The 16,116-nt window shown below is 29.3% G+C and overlaps 1 protein-coding gene across 12 annotated transcripts in view; it reads right to left on the reverse strand.

Annotated features, from left to right (window-relative positions):
- The window catches only part of LOC110609176, a 138,509-nt gene extending 123,073 nt beyond the window's left edge, over positions 1–15,436 (reverse strand). For 6 of the 12 annotated variants that reach the window (XR_006349070.1, XR_006349073.1, XM_043952168.1 and 3 more), the window contains exons 1-7: positions 11,760–14,693; positions 11,173–11,604; positions 10,341–11,102; positions 6,659–7,474; positions 5,884–6,573; positions 5,304–5,747; positions 4,473–5,222 (exon numbers count right to left, since the gene is read on the reverse strand). Coding sequence is in view for 8 of the 12 variants with exons in the window: in XM_043952168.1 (XP_043808103.1) it covers positions 4,473–5,222; positions 5,304–5,747; positions 5,884–6,573; positions 6,659–7,474; positions 10,341–11,102; positions 11,173–11,604; positions 11,760–14,618 (6,753 nt within the window). In the remaining 4 variants the exon portion in view is untranslated. Of the gene's footprint in view, positions 1–907; positions 1,132–1,324; positions 1,388–1,503; positions 2,333–4,472; positions 5,223–5,303; positions 5,748–5,883; positions 6,574–6,658; positions 7,475–10,340; positions 11,103–11,172; positions 11,605–11,759; positions 14,694–14,895; positions 15,264–15,356 lie in introns of those variants that run through there. The other 6 variants (XM_043952159.1, XR_006349071.1, XR_006349072.1 and 3 more) reach the window with 6 other exon arrangements.
- Positions 15,437–16,116: the final 680 nt, after the last annotated feature.

Raw genomic sequence — 16,116 nt, forward strand, 5'->3', positions numbered from 1 at the left:
ATTAATATGATGATCTATTATTTTCGTTAAATTTAATAATATGATATATATAAATTTAAGTGGGAATATATATATTAAAACAGGAATGGATTAAAATTATTAGCTATTATCTCTTATTGATAAATGTAATTAATTCAATAGTCATAAATTCAAAAGAAAAAAAAAGAAAAGAAAAGAAAAGAAGGAAAGTTATGGCAAGTGCAGAGGTCTATTACAGTGGTCTCCACAAATAAATAATCAATCGATTTTAATTATTAAAGACCACATGTATATATATATATATATCCACAAATAAATAATCAATCGATTTTAATTATTAAAGACCATAAATTCAAAAGAAAAAGAAAAGAAGAAAAGAAGAAAAGTTATGGCAAGTGCAGAGGTCTATTACAGTGGGCTCCACAAATAAATAATCAATCAATTTTAATTATATATATCCACTTGTATCTGATAATTGAATTAAAACCTCTATATTAAAACCTCTACATTGATTATCAGTATCTTTATTTATTCATTTCCTTATCCTATAATGACTATTTGTATCTTATAATTGAACTAAAAATCTATTGTGGAGCTCATTAGTAGCTTCAAGTTTAGGAGTAGAGATCTTTCATGAGAAATAAAAAAGTTGGTGAAACTATACTTCAAGCAAAGTATAGAGATAGAAAGTTTACCACAAGAGATTCAAGAAAGAAGTCAAATGACAAGTTTGAAAAATCCATAAAAGAAAAGTATGGTCATGTGAGAACAAATCAGCAATTATTATTGCACAAAATCCAATCTAACATGGAAGAATGAAGCGCATTAAAGTCTACATGTTAAGATGTTCAAACACGTTAGGCCATCTTGATTCCCAAATATATCACAAAGGCAATATATTAGCACAAAATATACCTACTATTAAAAATTACCAGAAAAAAACTTAATATACATCGGCCATTAAGCACTCAGTATCACACCATCTCAATATACATGTTTTAGGAATATAAAGTAAACACAAATCAGTAGGAATATACAAAACAAAGATCAAAGCAAAAGTAATTATAGTTCGATAAGAATAGAATAGTAGACAGAAGCCATAATCCAAGATTTTAGCCACGTTGTTTGCAGTAGTACCAAGCTCACATTAACCTAAGACATGGTATTAGTGGAGTTTGTTTCAGTTATAATTCCGAAAAAATAAATATATAACGGTTTTAGCAATAGTACTATGAGGGAAAAATGGTTCTTATACCATTTTAAAATCTCAGAAAAAAAAAAGAAAAAAAGCAATATCTTGCATAAATTCTTCCATTATAAATAAAGAAGCCCTTTCATAATCTACCTTTGATATGACTTTTGTGCTTGGCATCACCTTTGTGCTGATAATTCAATATTCTCTAGTATTCTGTACATCATCCAAAACATTCAAGGACAACAATGTCAGGATCAAGAAGAAAATACATGTAATGTAAGTATTCTATGGCTTAGAAAGAAGTGGGAATTTGATTAACTAATACATACATGCCATTTCTGCAAACAATTGTTGTATGGCAGCATTGAGATTGCCGTTCCAATGCCATTGGTCATCTTTTTGTACACCCAGCAAGCTGCTTGAGCTTAAGACTCCTTTTGAGAAAACCTGCAGCTTGGGGCATTGCTTCACAGTTACATTTTTCAAAGAGGGGAACTTGAAGCTGTGTTCTGATGAACAAAAGCAAACGAGGCTCGGCAAATAATGAAGTTCCAAACTTTCCAATTTGCTAAAGATAATATCCTCTTTCAATTCAATTTCATCTCCATCATTTGCAACTATCTCTTTCAGTCCATCACATTCTTTTATACTCATTATTGTGAGTCGCACCAGACTTTTTGCTGTGGAAGATGTTACTAGACTAAGTAATCCATTGCATTTCAACACTTCCAACGTGATTAGATTTTGGAAAGTAGAGGATGGTGCTAAAGCAGCTAGACTGTTACACCTCTCAACATGAAGAAGTTCAAGAGACTGTAGAACTTGGTCTAGCTGGGAGTCTTGGTTCCATATATCCGTCAAATCAGGAAGGTTATTCAACGTAAATCCCCGTATCAGTCTAAGAACCTCAGCATATTTTTTCCTACCAACAGAGCCATCACATGGGAGCAGCTCCTTAAATTGACTACAACCCATTACAAGACTTTCCATAGGCTGAAATCTTTCAAGGAGATCAAATGGAAAAACTGCAGATTCATCATGAAAGCAATGTATCCCAATGGTTGTGAGTTTGTGAAAGAAATCAGCCGGAAACTGGCCTTCCAATATCATTGTCGCATCCTTTCTTGTTAGAGTTAACTTCTCCAAGTTGGAGACAACCTGTAAAGATCAATCAAATGAAAACATGTTGAACATTCATGTTGCGCCTAAAAGTTTGCAGATATAGAAGAAATAACTATTTTACACTCAAAAAAGAATCATTACAACCCATATTTAAATTACAACCCATATTTAAACTATAACTATATTGTAATCACAAATTTCAACATATTATAACTATATTGTAAACTTCTATAATTACTTTCATTAATTATTAATTGTCTCTTAGCCTTAGTATATTATAAGATGAAAAGACTTTTAGAGTGGATGTAACTAAATACAATTAATATTATTTATTGACTTCTCGTGTTTTAAAAAAATACACCAATCAATCAATTTTTATGCATTTAAATAATTATATAGTTCAAAATTGATAATTAATTTACTCGACAATTAATTTTTTTTTGCATTAATTGTAAAAAAAAATCTATATTTTATAATTTTTTTATAATTCTATCGTATATTTTAAAATAGTCAATTTAAACTTATATATTTAAATTTTTAAAAATTATACCTAACTATTAAAATTTCTATTAACTTACTAACATAAATATCACATCAGCGTCATATCATCACCGCAATATAATGCAAAATAATCATAAAAAAATTATATATTTTACAATTTTTTATAATTTTACTCCACATTTTAAAAATAGCCAATTTAATTTTATATTTTAAAATTTCTACCAATTATATCCAACCATTAAAAAATATTAATTTATTGTTGTCTCATTAATGGAAATACGACATTATCATTCACGTACTAAAAAATTGGATAAAAAATAAAATCTACAAAATACTAAATTTCATATGTCAATTTAAATTTGATCATAAACTATAATTAAAAATCAAATATGACCATTAATTGTCTTTCTTTTTATCGTGAATTCATTTGATCTTATTTAATATTTTAATAATAGTTATTACCAAACTTGCACTGAAAAATTAAATTTGAAATTTTTGGCATCAATATATAATTTAGGTGAAAATTTGACATTTTTATTCTATAAAATTACCACTTAAATTTTTATTAATTTTAATAATTATTTCATAAATATAAACACCATATAAATATAAACATCTCATATTAAATATTATATTGTAATAATATGGCGTGCTAACCGCTGCTTCTTCTATAGCAAGGGTCGAGAAGGAATTCAAATATGAAAATTTTTTAAACAATACAATCAGAATAAAAATTGATGAGACAACAATGTTACAATGATATGATATATGCGTCTTAAAAAAATGTGACAATGATACGGAGATGATGTGTCATCTCCGTATTAACTGAAATCTTAATGGCTATGTGCAATTTTTAAAAATTTAAAAACACAGTTTTAAATGGACTATTTTTAAATTACATAGTATAATTGTAAAAAATTATATAGTATGAGATTTTTTATCAATTAAGTTTTTTATTTACAGAACTTGTTATAATTAATTCTCAATAAGCCTAATTACAGAACATCTCACATTTTGAAAATTTAATTCAAACATTTATTTTTTTAGCGTAATTTGACAAATTTTTTAAAAAATATTTTACAAAATTTTGAAAAATTGTGAAATATTATTACACTTTATCCAGTTTCATTTAACATATTTTACCATTTAATTTTCTAGTTGAGCTAACCTTATTATTACTGTTAAGTATTAACTAATTCTGAACTTCATTTCAATATTTGCACTTTAATTACAATGGCTCTCTCCTCACTTGCACTAAATCTTTATCACAATTTAATGGTCATTAACTTCAAAACTATATTATAAAAATTTAAAGTACAAATTGTAAAATCAATGCACTAACTATTGAGTTTCTTTATATTATAAAAATTAAATAATAAATTACTCTTTTGGACAAATTGTATTATGATATATATTTCTTTCAAAGTGTATTAAATAAATGAATATAAACACATTATTTTTCTATTTTTCGCCAAACATTCCCGTAGATGTGTAAAACAAATTCAACCCCAGTGTATAATAAATATAATGCTCTATTTAGCTTAGCTTTAGTGTATAATAAGTTTCATGCTTACATGTGATTATAAGAACTGACATTTGAAAATATTACTTATATACAAAATAATACCAAATTTTTTTTAAGATATGAAAAGGAAAAGTGGACTGAGGCTCATACCTTTCTAAACGAGAAAAGCGGTTGTGGATCCTGAATCATAGCTTGGCTCTCCGTATCTGTCTCTAGCAAGTTCTCAGATTTAGGGCAAAAGATATTTAATTTCTCACAGTGATACACAGTTAAATGCTTCAGTAACGGAGATTCCAAAGTGTGTATTCCTGAGTAGAAGCACTTGAGTTCATTTAATTCCTGAAGCTTCAAGAACTCTAAGCAAGGAAAACGAAACTCTATAGTTGCTTCTGTTCCTTGGTCCTGAGCAACAATTTCCTCCACCCCACCACAACTTTCCACACCACAACTTTCCACATCTAGTGTCTCTAGCTGCAGCAGATTTTTAGCTATCGTAGCTGGGAAAATAGCTTTTAGATTTGGACAATCACAAACCACCACTGAACTTAGGTTATCAAACAAGACAAGTCCCATAGGATCCTTATTCCATACATGCTTCAAATTAGGGAGGTTTCTTATGTTCAGAGTTCTCAACTGAATGGTCAGTGTTTCTTTCAATTTTATTATCTCTTGTAGATCAAATACCTTTTCCAGTGAATCACAATTGCCTATGATCAAATCCTCAAGATTCTGGAGGCGTCTCAGCAACATGGATGGAAAGATTTTAAGTAGTTCTTCACAGTGCTCTACCGTTAATGCTTTTATTTTGCAAAAAGAATCTGAATGGAGTTGATTATGCCATAGCATGTTCAAATAATCCATGTTAAGAATCTGCATTTTCTCCAAGTTTGGGAATGCAACCTGTATCAAAAGTCAATAGTCTCGGTGAATAAGCAAAAGGCTACATGTTAAGAATCATTGTTAAGGGAAGGAACAACATACCTTTTCATCAAATAAAGCAGAGTTTATAATTTCGAGTTCATTATTTGAAGTTGGAGAATTGGAAACAAATGTTCTCATTTGAGGGCAGTTTTGTATGCAAATCTCTTTTAAGGCAGAGCATTCAACTAAATTAGTTGTGCAGAATCGGGTGAGTTTTGGCAGATCTTTGAGCTTCAGGGACTCTAGTTGATGGAGTAACATGATTTCTTCATCCAATCCCTCCCTGAGTATCACTTGCTCCATCATCTTACAATTGCATACCTCAAGTCTTTTCAGATGCACAATACTTGATGATGATAACAGATATTTTAGATTCCCACAGCCATCCACAGTCAGGCTTGTTAAATTCTCAGTATAAGAGGATATCTTCAAGTGTTGAGCATGCCACATCATCTCAACATCAATTGATGACAGTTTCAGGTCCTCCAAATTAGGAAAAAATACCTGCAGTGAAATGTTTTGCTTAATCACCATTCGTCCATATTTTCTAAGACAATCACTAGTCACTATATACTTCTTATGCCAGAAATTAAAGCATACTCAAAGTAAAGTTCTTAACAATTAGAAATAGACTACCAACCTTTCGCTCAACAATTTTATCAATTGCTGCATCTGCTTCCCTAAAGAATGAACAAGTGAATGTGGTTGGACAATCAACTACAGCAATCTCTTCCAGAGATGGACAATGCACAGTACCACTGCCGGAACTGAAATTGATTAATCTGGGCAAGGATTCAAGAATAATGGAGTTTAGTTGAGGAAATCTAATCTCATCCATAGATTCTTCTGTGATGATTTCTTTAACCATAGCACAACTTTTCACTTCAAGCACTTGGAGTTGCTCAAGGCCACAGCAGATGGTAGGAGTAAATATATATCTCAAACTGCTACAATTGTAGATTTTGAGCAGTTTAAGATTTCTGAGATCTAAAATTCCTTTGGGAATCTCAATCCACACAAGCCTCAACATTGGAAGATTTATCAATTTTAGCTCACTCAAGTTGAACAAATTCCCAAATGGTCCATCAAAGTTTGGCCATTCTAGGCCAAATACTTGTTCCACTGAATCACAATTTCTGACCTCAAGCTTTTTCAAATCATTTAGAATTGGCAGTAGATTGGATGGAACAACAACGGAGGAAAATGCAACCTCGTCTACTTCCAAGGAACTTAAATTGTAAAAGAAATTGACTGGAAGTTGGGTTTTCCATGCCTCTTTTAGTTGAGAAAATTCAGAGAGTTTCAAATGTCGTAGGCCACTGAATCCAACCTACCAAAGCAAAACAAGGAATTAATGATTATGTAAACAAAAATTACTTCAAGTACCTAACTATTATCTAGAGGAATGAACTTACCTTATCTGCATACAATTGTTTTATAGTGGAATTAAGATCCCCAACCCAACGCCACTTATCTCTTTCTTCTGTCAAATTTACTCTCTTTAGCCTTGGTGTGCTTATAGATCCTTGAGAAAAAACCTTCATTTTAGGGCACTGTGAGAGATATACAACTTCCAAAGCTGGAAATTTTAATGTGCAACGTGCGGATGAGCAGAAAGTTTCGAGGCTTTTTAAGCATCGAAGTCTCAAAGTTGTTAATTTCCACAAAATAATCTCATTTTGGGATTGGAAATTATTTTTGTCGCTTGACACAATTTCTTCAATGGTATCGCTTTCTTCTATAGTCATTGTGGCGAGATTGTGCATACTTTCAGCAGTAGAAGAAGATACTAAGCTCGACATTCCATTGCACCTCATCACAAGCAGAGTCGTAAGATTTTGAAAAGTTGCAGAGGATGGTGCCAGATTAGTCAAACCATTGCACCTCCACATTTGAAGAGTTTCAAGATTCTGAAAAAATGGAGAATCTTGATTCCATACATGTCTAATATTAGGAAGCGAATCCAGCTGTAAGCTTCGGATCTGTGATAGAAGTGGATCATGACCATGACCATGTTGGAGTAATTCTTTGAAATAACAATTCATCAAAACAAGTTCTTCCAAATTTGGAAACTTCTGAAGAAGATTAAGTGGCAAATTCAAGAAAGAATAACCAAAGCTTTGCAGGTAAAGAATTTTTAGTTTGACAAAGAGATCCATTGGAAATTGGCCTTGTTGTATCATTGCAGCGTCCTGGTCATTTATTGCTAATCTCTTCAAATTGCCAATAATCTGTTAATTATTCAAAAGAAAAAGTAGTTAGATGAAATCAAGAACGAAAGCTTTTATAAAATATAATTAAATTAAAATTTTGAAATGTTTAAACAAATAAAAAATACAAGATTGTTAAATAAAAAAAATCATTATAAAGAATTTTATCACCAATGAAGTTATATTTTATCCTTAATAAATAAATTATAGTAAATAAATTTATTTTGATAAGATTTTACGAATTATTTATCTAAGTTAAAATCTTGAAATAGTAATTGAATTATTTATCCTTAATAAATTTAGTATTATACATTTTAATAAAAATAAAATAAAATGCAACAATAAAAATAAAATAAAAATAAAATAAAGATAAGGATAGCATTATATGTAAGGGAATAAAATTTAGTTTTTAATTTCTTACAATGAAAATATTAATAAATTATTTTAACATATTGAGAATTAGAATTTTATAATATAATAAATTATATATTTATTTTGATATAATAAATTATGCAGTGAGATTACGTTGATATATAAATGCATTATAGATAGGTTTGCTATTTTATTTTAAAATGCTCTTTTTTTAATTTATTAAATAAAAAATCTATTATTAATAACGTTATAATCAAATACCCTATAAATTTTAAAAAGAAATAAAATATATTAAAAAAGATTAACCTAAAACTTTTACAATTTAAATTAAAATAATAATAATGTCTAAAACTTATAAGTATTAAATGAAATAAAATAACTTAACTTTTAAAGACTATAAATTATAAAATAATTCTTTAAAAACTAAACATGAATATTTTCTTTAAAAACTAACTAAAATATATTTTAATGTTTTTTTTAATAAAATTTAATAGTAATAAAAACTAGTAATAGTAATTAAACCTAAATTTAATTAATTTATTGTTCTATATATTATAATTATTTAGAATTGTATTGTATTAAATTAACATTTATAATATTATAATTATTAATTTTCTTATTCTTAATATATATAAAAATATATATACTAGTAATAGTAACATTTATAATACTGATAATATATATAAAAATATAAACAACGGTAGAGCTCATCAACCGATTAATATACTTTTAGAATATTTAGTACAATTACACAAATTTAATTATTAATATTAATTAGTTAATACATAAATCTAGCTAAATAAAATTTAAAAACAGCGATCTAATAATATTTTTTTTAATATTTTGCAAAACATAATTACAATTTTTCATCTATTATAAATATTAATTCAAAACTAGTGAATAGTCAAACTTATTCTGAAAGTATAATTTTTTCTTAAAAATTATAATGTATAATGTATTTTTTGAAATTATTAAAATAGATTTAATAAAACATGATTAAATTATGATTAAAAACTTCAATAATTAAAAGCTAACCGAAACAAACGCAAATGAGAATTTTAATATTCTTTTTATATTAGTAAATAAAATATTGTAAATAAATTTGTGATGAAAATAATTTATATTTTATTCAATTATTTTAAAATTAGAAATACTAAATGAATTTGACAAAAAAATTAAATGAATAAAAAATATCATCATTTTATTAATATTAATTAAAATAATAAATAAATATTTAAAATTTAATACTGAATTGTAAATTTTTTTTAATAATAATAATTACTATTACTATTATTATTTACAAACCATTAATCTGCAAAACAAATAATATTTTATTAAACTATTATTAGCAATTATTCTCAAATTGATAATGATATTAATGAACTAAATTAAATAAAATATTATTTTCTTTATATGTATGTCTTATGTATTGTTTAGAAAATTTTTGCTTATGTTTAAATATTTAACTTTATTCATTTGTGAAGTTTTAAACACAAAAATAATGAGAAATATAATAATAAATAAAGAGAAAAATTAGTTCAACAATATTATATATGTTAAAATTTTTAATTAACAAGTTTAAAAGGAATAACTAAAATTAATCAATAAAAGTAATACTTTTGGCCAAAATTTATCATTGACATAAAGTTTTTTTTTCTTTTTTTATTTTTTTTTTGTTATTTTGGCTAAGTTATATATAAGAATACAAATATATAAGCCAAACTGATTGGCAAATTAAAATACAATCAACTTTTATATAACTATAAATTTTACTAAAAGTAAAAAATAAAAATTATAAAAAAATAATATAATGGATTACAAATAAATATTATAAAAATCATAGCCCCAACTGACTTTTTATATAAATTGGTAGAACTAAACATAAAAAAGAGTTTAAAGAATACTAATATATGTTTTAAAAATAAATTAAACTAAACCCTCGATAGTAATTGAAATTAAAATAACGATTATACCTATAAAATTATGAATATTAAATAAAAACAAATATTAAGACTATTAATTATGAAATAATTAAATAAAATAATATAAATTTAAAATATTAATTTTGAGTGAATGGACTAAAAAAATACCATTTATATCATTTTATATTTTAATCTAAATATTTAAATTTTATATAAATTGATCCAATATTTGTGAGTATAATTTTAGTTAATTTTTAAAATTTAAAATGTAATAATTTAAAAGTAAATATAAACCAATTTCAATTGTAAAAATAATATCGACTATTATTTAATCATAATTAACTAATATATTTAATTTAAAAAATAATTCATAATAGATGAATTTTATTTAGTAATAATAATTATGAATATTTTATTTAATAATTGAGTTATTTATTTTTTAAATTAAATATATTATAGGCTAAAATTATATCCATATGTAATCATTAAGCCGATTCATAATTACATTCAAAATTTAAACATTAAACATTTGAATTAGAATGCAAAATAACTTTCTAACAAATTAGTCAAATAAATAAAGTAGTGACACGTACCTCTCTACATGAGAAAAGTGGTTGTGGAATTTGAAGTTTCAGTTCGTCCTCTTGCTTATCCATGAGCATTTCTTCTATTTCTTGAGATTCAAAATTGAAAGTTTGCAGCTTTCCGCAGAGATTCACACTTAAATGTTTTAGTTGTGGACATTCTAGGGTGTGCTTTCCTGAGTAAAAATACTTCAATTCATCTAATCCCCAAAGGAACATGGCCTTTAGCCCACGAAATACAAACTTGGGAATAATAGCAAGTGCCTCTGCTCTTTCCTCCTTAGTAACGATTTCCTCCATTCCACAACGACCTATGCTTAGAAATTCAAGATGCGGTAGACATTGAGCTACTGAAAACGGCAAGAGTTTTTTCAAACTTGGACAATTCCAAGCATACACTTCACGTAGGTTATAAAAGGAGAGAATGCCATGAGGATCCCTATTCCATATTTGAATAAAGTTGGGAAGATTCTGAATCTCCAAAGTTCTCAATTGACTGTGCCTTACAACATGTGCTTCTCTTTCTTTTATTATTGCTTGGAGATCAAACACCTCTTTCACTGAATCACAATGTCGTACAGTTACTGATTCTAGATTCACCAAGAACTTTTCCAACAATTTAGACGGAAAGATTTCCAGTAGCTGTTTTCCATTTAGCACCTTTAGCACTTTTAATCTACCAAAGGAATCTGCTAGCACTTCATCACACCATATCATCTTCAACATATGCATGTCCTCAACATGCAATTCCTCCAACTTAGGAAACCAAACCTAAAAATACAAACATTAGAGAAAAATATTTTAAACATGACATGAAGGAAGGATTGATAAAGATTAGAACCTTTTCATCGAAGAGAGCTGTGTTCACTTGTGTGGAGACAAATGCTTGCAAACGAGGACAATTCTCCATCTTCAACACTTTCAAGGAGGGACATTCAATTAACTTAGCTATGCAGAACCTTACAAGCTTGGGAAGACCTTTGAGCTTTAGAGAGTCTAATTTAGGTAATAATATTTTGCTCATCGTTTCTCCTTCTCCTGCTGCAAGTATTACTTCTTCCATAGATTTGCAGTCACATATCTCAAGCACTTTAAGCTGTGCAAGACTTCCAACAATAGAAGATGTGAATAGAAAGTTCAAATTCCCACACCCATCTACAATCAATGTTGTTAATTTTTCAATACTCGGAGACAATGCTTTATGTTGACAAGGCCATATCATTTCCACATTAATTCCAACCAACTTCATGTCTGCCAAATTAGGAAATCGAATCTGCAGGCACAATTTTTATTTCATGAGAAATATAATATTATCATTTAAAAGGAAGCCTGACAAAAGTAACAGAAGATTAGAGAATTAAAAAGTAAATTTCTTTAATGTCTAAAACATAGATAATTAACAAAACAAAAATAGAGAGTGGATGAAACCTTTTCGTTGAAAAGTGCCACCAGAACTTCCGCATCAGCTTCACATACAATTTCATTGGAGGCCGTAGTAGCTATTTCTTGATTTCGTGCTCTTTGGGATGTAGAATGCACCTTCACTTGGGAACAAAAGCTTGTAAATCGGGGTAGATTTTCCAACGTTAAGGATCGCAGTTGTGTCAACTCACATTCTTCATCATCTTCACCTTCCTTAGCTACTATCACTTGTATAATTTTGCAATTATTCACATTCACTTCTTCTAGCTTCTTAAGGACATTAAACATAGAAAATGAGAAGAGACTCCTCAATGCATTACAATTTTCTACCTTTAATTTTCTCAAATCGCTAAAAGATCCTACTGAATAAGGCTCTTGATAAATCTTCTCCAAATTATTCAGATTGTGAAGAAATAATGACTCCAACTTGGGAAAAGCAATGAAATGGTTCATTTTCATCCAGTCTATGATATATTGAATATCAAGGCTATTTTGAACACGAAGATGCTTTAACTCAGGAAAGCCTTGATCATCTAATTCATAGAGAACACTTCTCACGCCCTTCAAGTCGTCCAAATATAGACTTTCCGTTTTCATCAGCAACACTTTTACTCTCTCCAACAAGGCGCTTCTATTCAGCTTGAGTTTCAATGATTTTGAGGTCTCATGCTCATCATTAGCCCAATCCCACCCATCTCCAATGAATACTCTAAAACGTTCCAATTTTTCAGAAAATATATCTTTAGGCATGATATTTGCATCTATGATATGTATCTCTAGAGTGGACAATTTTGACAAAAGCTTCAATTCAGACAAGTTAGCGTTGTTGCTTCCTTCATCATGCCCTTCACCCTCCCATTGCACAAGGCTTCCCCCCAAGTATAATTCCTCCAATTGGGCTAGTGTTGATAGGACATTTGGCGGAATCACTTTAAGTCTTTGACATCTACTCAAATCCAAAAGTCGCAAACAAGTCAATTTTCTTACTTCATTCGGCAATCGAACAATTGTAGATCCAACCAAGCTAAGAACTTGCAGCTGTTTTAGCTCTCCAATTGCAGCTGTGTCTTCTAAATCACAGAAATGCAAACATAAGGTTTGGAGGTTCTCAAGAGATTGAAGTGACGAAGGCAGTGGTGACAAATTTATTTTCGTCAAATCCAAGACTTTGAGTTCTTTCATTTTACTGAATAAATTCCCTGAGATTTTAAGTGAGGGATCTTGATTTAACAACAAAAATGATTTGAGTTTTGGGCATTCAAATACTTCAGGGAGCTTAGGGATTTTGCAATATGGCAAAGAGATTGATGTGCACTGCTTAAAGAAGTCCTCGTTCGGCCATTCTTCCAATTCAGCTTCATATGCTGCAGTGAGCACTTGATCGTGCTTGGACACAAATGAGGCTGCAAAGCTGTGAACCACATCATGCATTTTGACTCGCTCATGGCCCCCATCTTCAAGTAACAAACAAGACAGCTTTAGATCACTTATTACTGTAAGTAGTCTATTTCTTGTTGCTTTTAGTGTGATGAGTTGATTAAATAAGCCAAACCCCACTACATATTTCAACAAGTCTCGGATGTCCTCATTAGCTGTGAGTTGTCCCAAGAGTCGGAACAAAGACTTCTCCTCATCTCTCAAAAAGTTGTAACTCAACTCTAGGGCTGAGTAAACTCTCTTTTCATGTCCCCTGCCATCAAATATTTTAAGCTGTTCCAACGCATCATTCCATTCAAATGCCTGCTTATTTTTCAACGCAGTCGCTACTGCTACAATTAAAATGGGCAAGCCTGCACATCTCTTTGCTATTTCCACAGCTATAGGTCGTAAGTTGGAATCTTTAAGATCTCCCACCTTCTTCTCAAATAGACTCCATGCCTCTTGATGCTCTAAAACTTCAAGCCTGAAATCTCTCTGTACACCCATTTCCGACAATACAGATTGATTTCTGGACGTCATAAGTATCTTGCTTTCCGACAATACAGATTGATTTCTGGACGTCATAAGTATCTTGCTTCCATTATGATCAGTGCCATAAGGAATTCCTATCTCATCTAGTTTGATTGCTGCCCATATATCATCAAGAATTATTAGAATTTTCTCTTCTTTTTTGATTCGCTCACTCAATCGAGCTGCTCGTACTGCAATAGACTCCGCACCAAGTTTGAAGTCTAGCCATTCTGCAATTTCTTGCTGAACACTTGTAACAACCACACTGTGGGTGACAGTTGCTATAACCACCAATTTGAAGATTCCGAGTTCCCTGACCAGAGTGGCAATGCGTTTCACAAGTGTGGTTTTACCCACGCCTCCCATTCCGTACACTCCAATGAGATTGACGTCAGCATCTTTTAAAGCATTCAAGATTTCATCTACAACAGATGTTCTTGATTCAAAGGCTTCACACTCTTTGACTGCCACTATGCCCTGTGGTGGAGCACAGTAGGAAACTCTGGGAAAATTTCCCCCTTCTCGGACTCCAACAATGATTGGTATTTCTTTACTGGCTTTTCTACTAATCTGGTGGCGCCTGATCAAATTTGGACACAATCCCATGAAGCACCTCCTTTTTCCTCCATCTTTATGTTGAAGAAGAATTTTATCTGCATCTTCAGCGACACTATCCACCTTAGCCAACCAATGCTGAACATCAGGTTCAATTTGTTTTAGTGGATTCCGCCCAGCCTCCTCCACAGTGTGCTTAACCCTTTGTTTAGCATGACTGAGCTTTTCAACTTCTTCTTCGAGATTGTGGATGTTGGCACTGTAGTTGAATACATAGTTGATCTGACGCACAACAGGATTAACCAACAGTTCGAAAACTTTGGATACAATGGGATCCACCACTAACTTTGCAATCTCCATTTGCTGCTTTTTTTTTTTTTTCGGTAGAGAATAACAGCTACGAGTTACTAGAATAAAATGAGAGGTGAAAACTAACAGAGTTGACTGCCTAAGATAAGCAAAGAAAATAAACAATTAACGCTCATACAAAAAAAATAATTAATATTAAAATCAAATGCAAAACCCAGTTTTTTAATTGAGAAATAAAAAGCAAAAGAATCCTAAAATAAGTCTATCTTAAAAATGACACAAAGATACTATGAAATTGAGTGATAAAAATAAAAGAAGATCTTGTTACCTTTAATAATCAAAGAGAGACAGATCCAGCAAGATGATCAGCTGATTACCACTAAAGAGAGACAACGTACATAATTGAAGAAACGGTTTCAAAGCAAATTAATATGAAAAAAAAAAAAAAAACAAAGTATCAAAGAAACTGAGTGGTAAAAAAATAAAAGGAAAAGTTGTTACCTTTAGCATTATCAAAGCATGTAAAGAGAGAGACAGATAGGAGCAATATGATCAGCTGATTACTACTGAAAATAATTAAAGAAAACATAATACAACGAGAGACACACAACAGCACCTATTTTATCAGGAATAGATTTAAGGTAAAAGAAAATAAATAAATAACTGAGAAATAAAAAAAAAATCAAAAGAGTTTCTTTTTTGCAAATCTATCCTAAAATCTGAATAAACAGACAAACAGTATCAAAGAAATTATAAAATTAAGTACTAAATTTAAAAGAAACTTATTACCTTCAGCAATCGGAGTATGTAGAGCGACAGAGAGCAAAATGATGGGTTGATTTCTACTGAGAATTAAAGCCAAATTGAATGCACTGAGAAGCAGAAGAGCAAGTGAAGAAGTTATAGTGAATATGCTGAGCTCAATTATCATATGGGCTCCACACAATTGATTCCTCTGTCCTTTCCCATAGAAAATAAAATGGGTCCTCTGTTTTTTTCTGTGGGTGTTTCTTCTATTACCAGTACCACAAATAATAAATTAATATCTCAGATATATTTATATGAATCAGTCTTGTATTAAAGGTATTTATATTAACCTTAGAAAAGTAAAAAAAAAAAAAACACAAGTATTTAAAATAATACAATTTAATTAATAATCATCAAATCATTAAATTAATAGATAAGTTATTAAATCGTCAATCGATTTAATAGAGTCAACGTTAGAAGACAATTCCATCTATTATTTTAAACAATGTTGAAATAAATATATAGATAATTTTTTTAAATAGAAATTTTTATTTTTATTTTTTTAAATAAAAATATTTATTTTAAAAAATTTATTAATTAATTGTAATTGTTAAGTATTAAAAAACAAATTTAAAATGTTGAATAAGGTTAAATAAGATTACATAAACACAATTAATCCATACTCATATCAAAATTTATTAAATTTGGACAATTTTTCTGAAAAAAAAAAATCTTGAACAAATTTATTTAGGGCTGAAAATATAAGAATATTTTTATTATCCTTTTTAAAATTAGAATCATT

The sequence above is a fragment of the Manihot esculenta genome, chromosome 2, assembly GCF_001659605.2.
Source record: "Manihot esculenta cultivar AM560-2 chromosome 2, M.esculenta_v8, whole genome shotgun sequence".
NCBI lineage: Eukaryota > Viridiplantae > Streptophyta > Magnoliopsida > Malpighiales > Euphorbiaceae > Manihot > Manihot esculenta.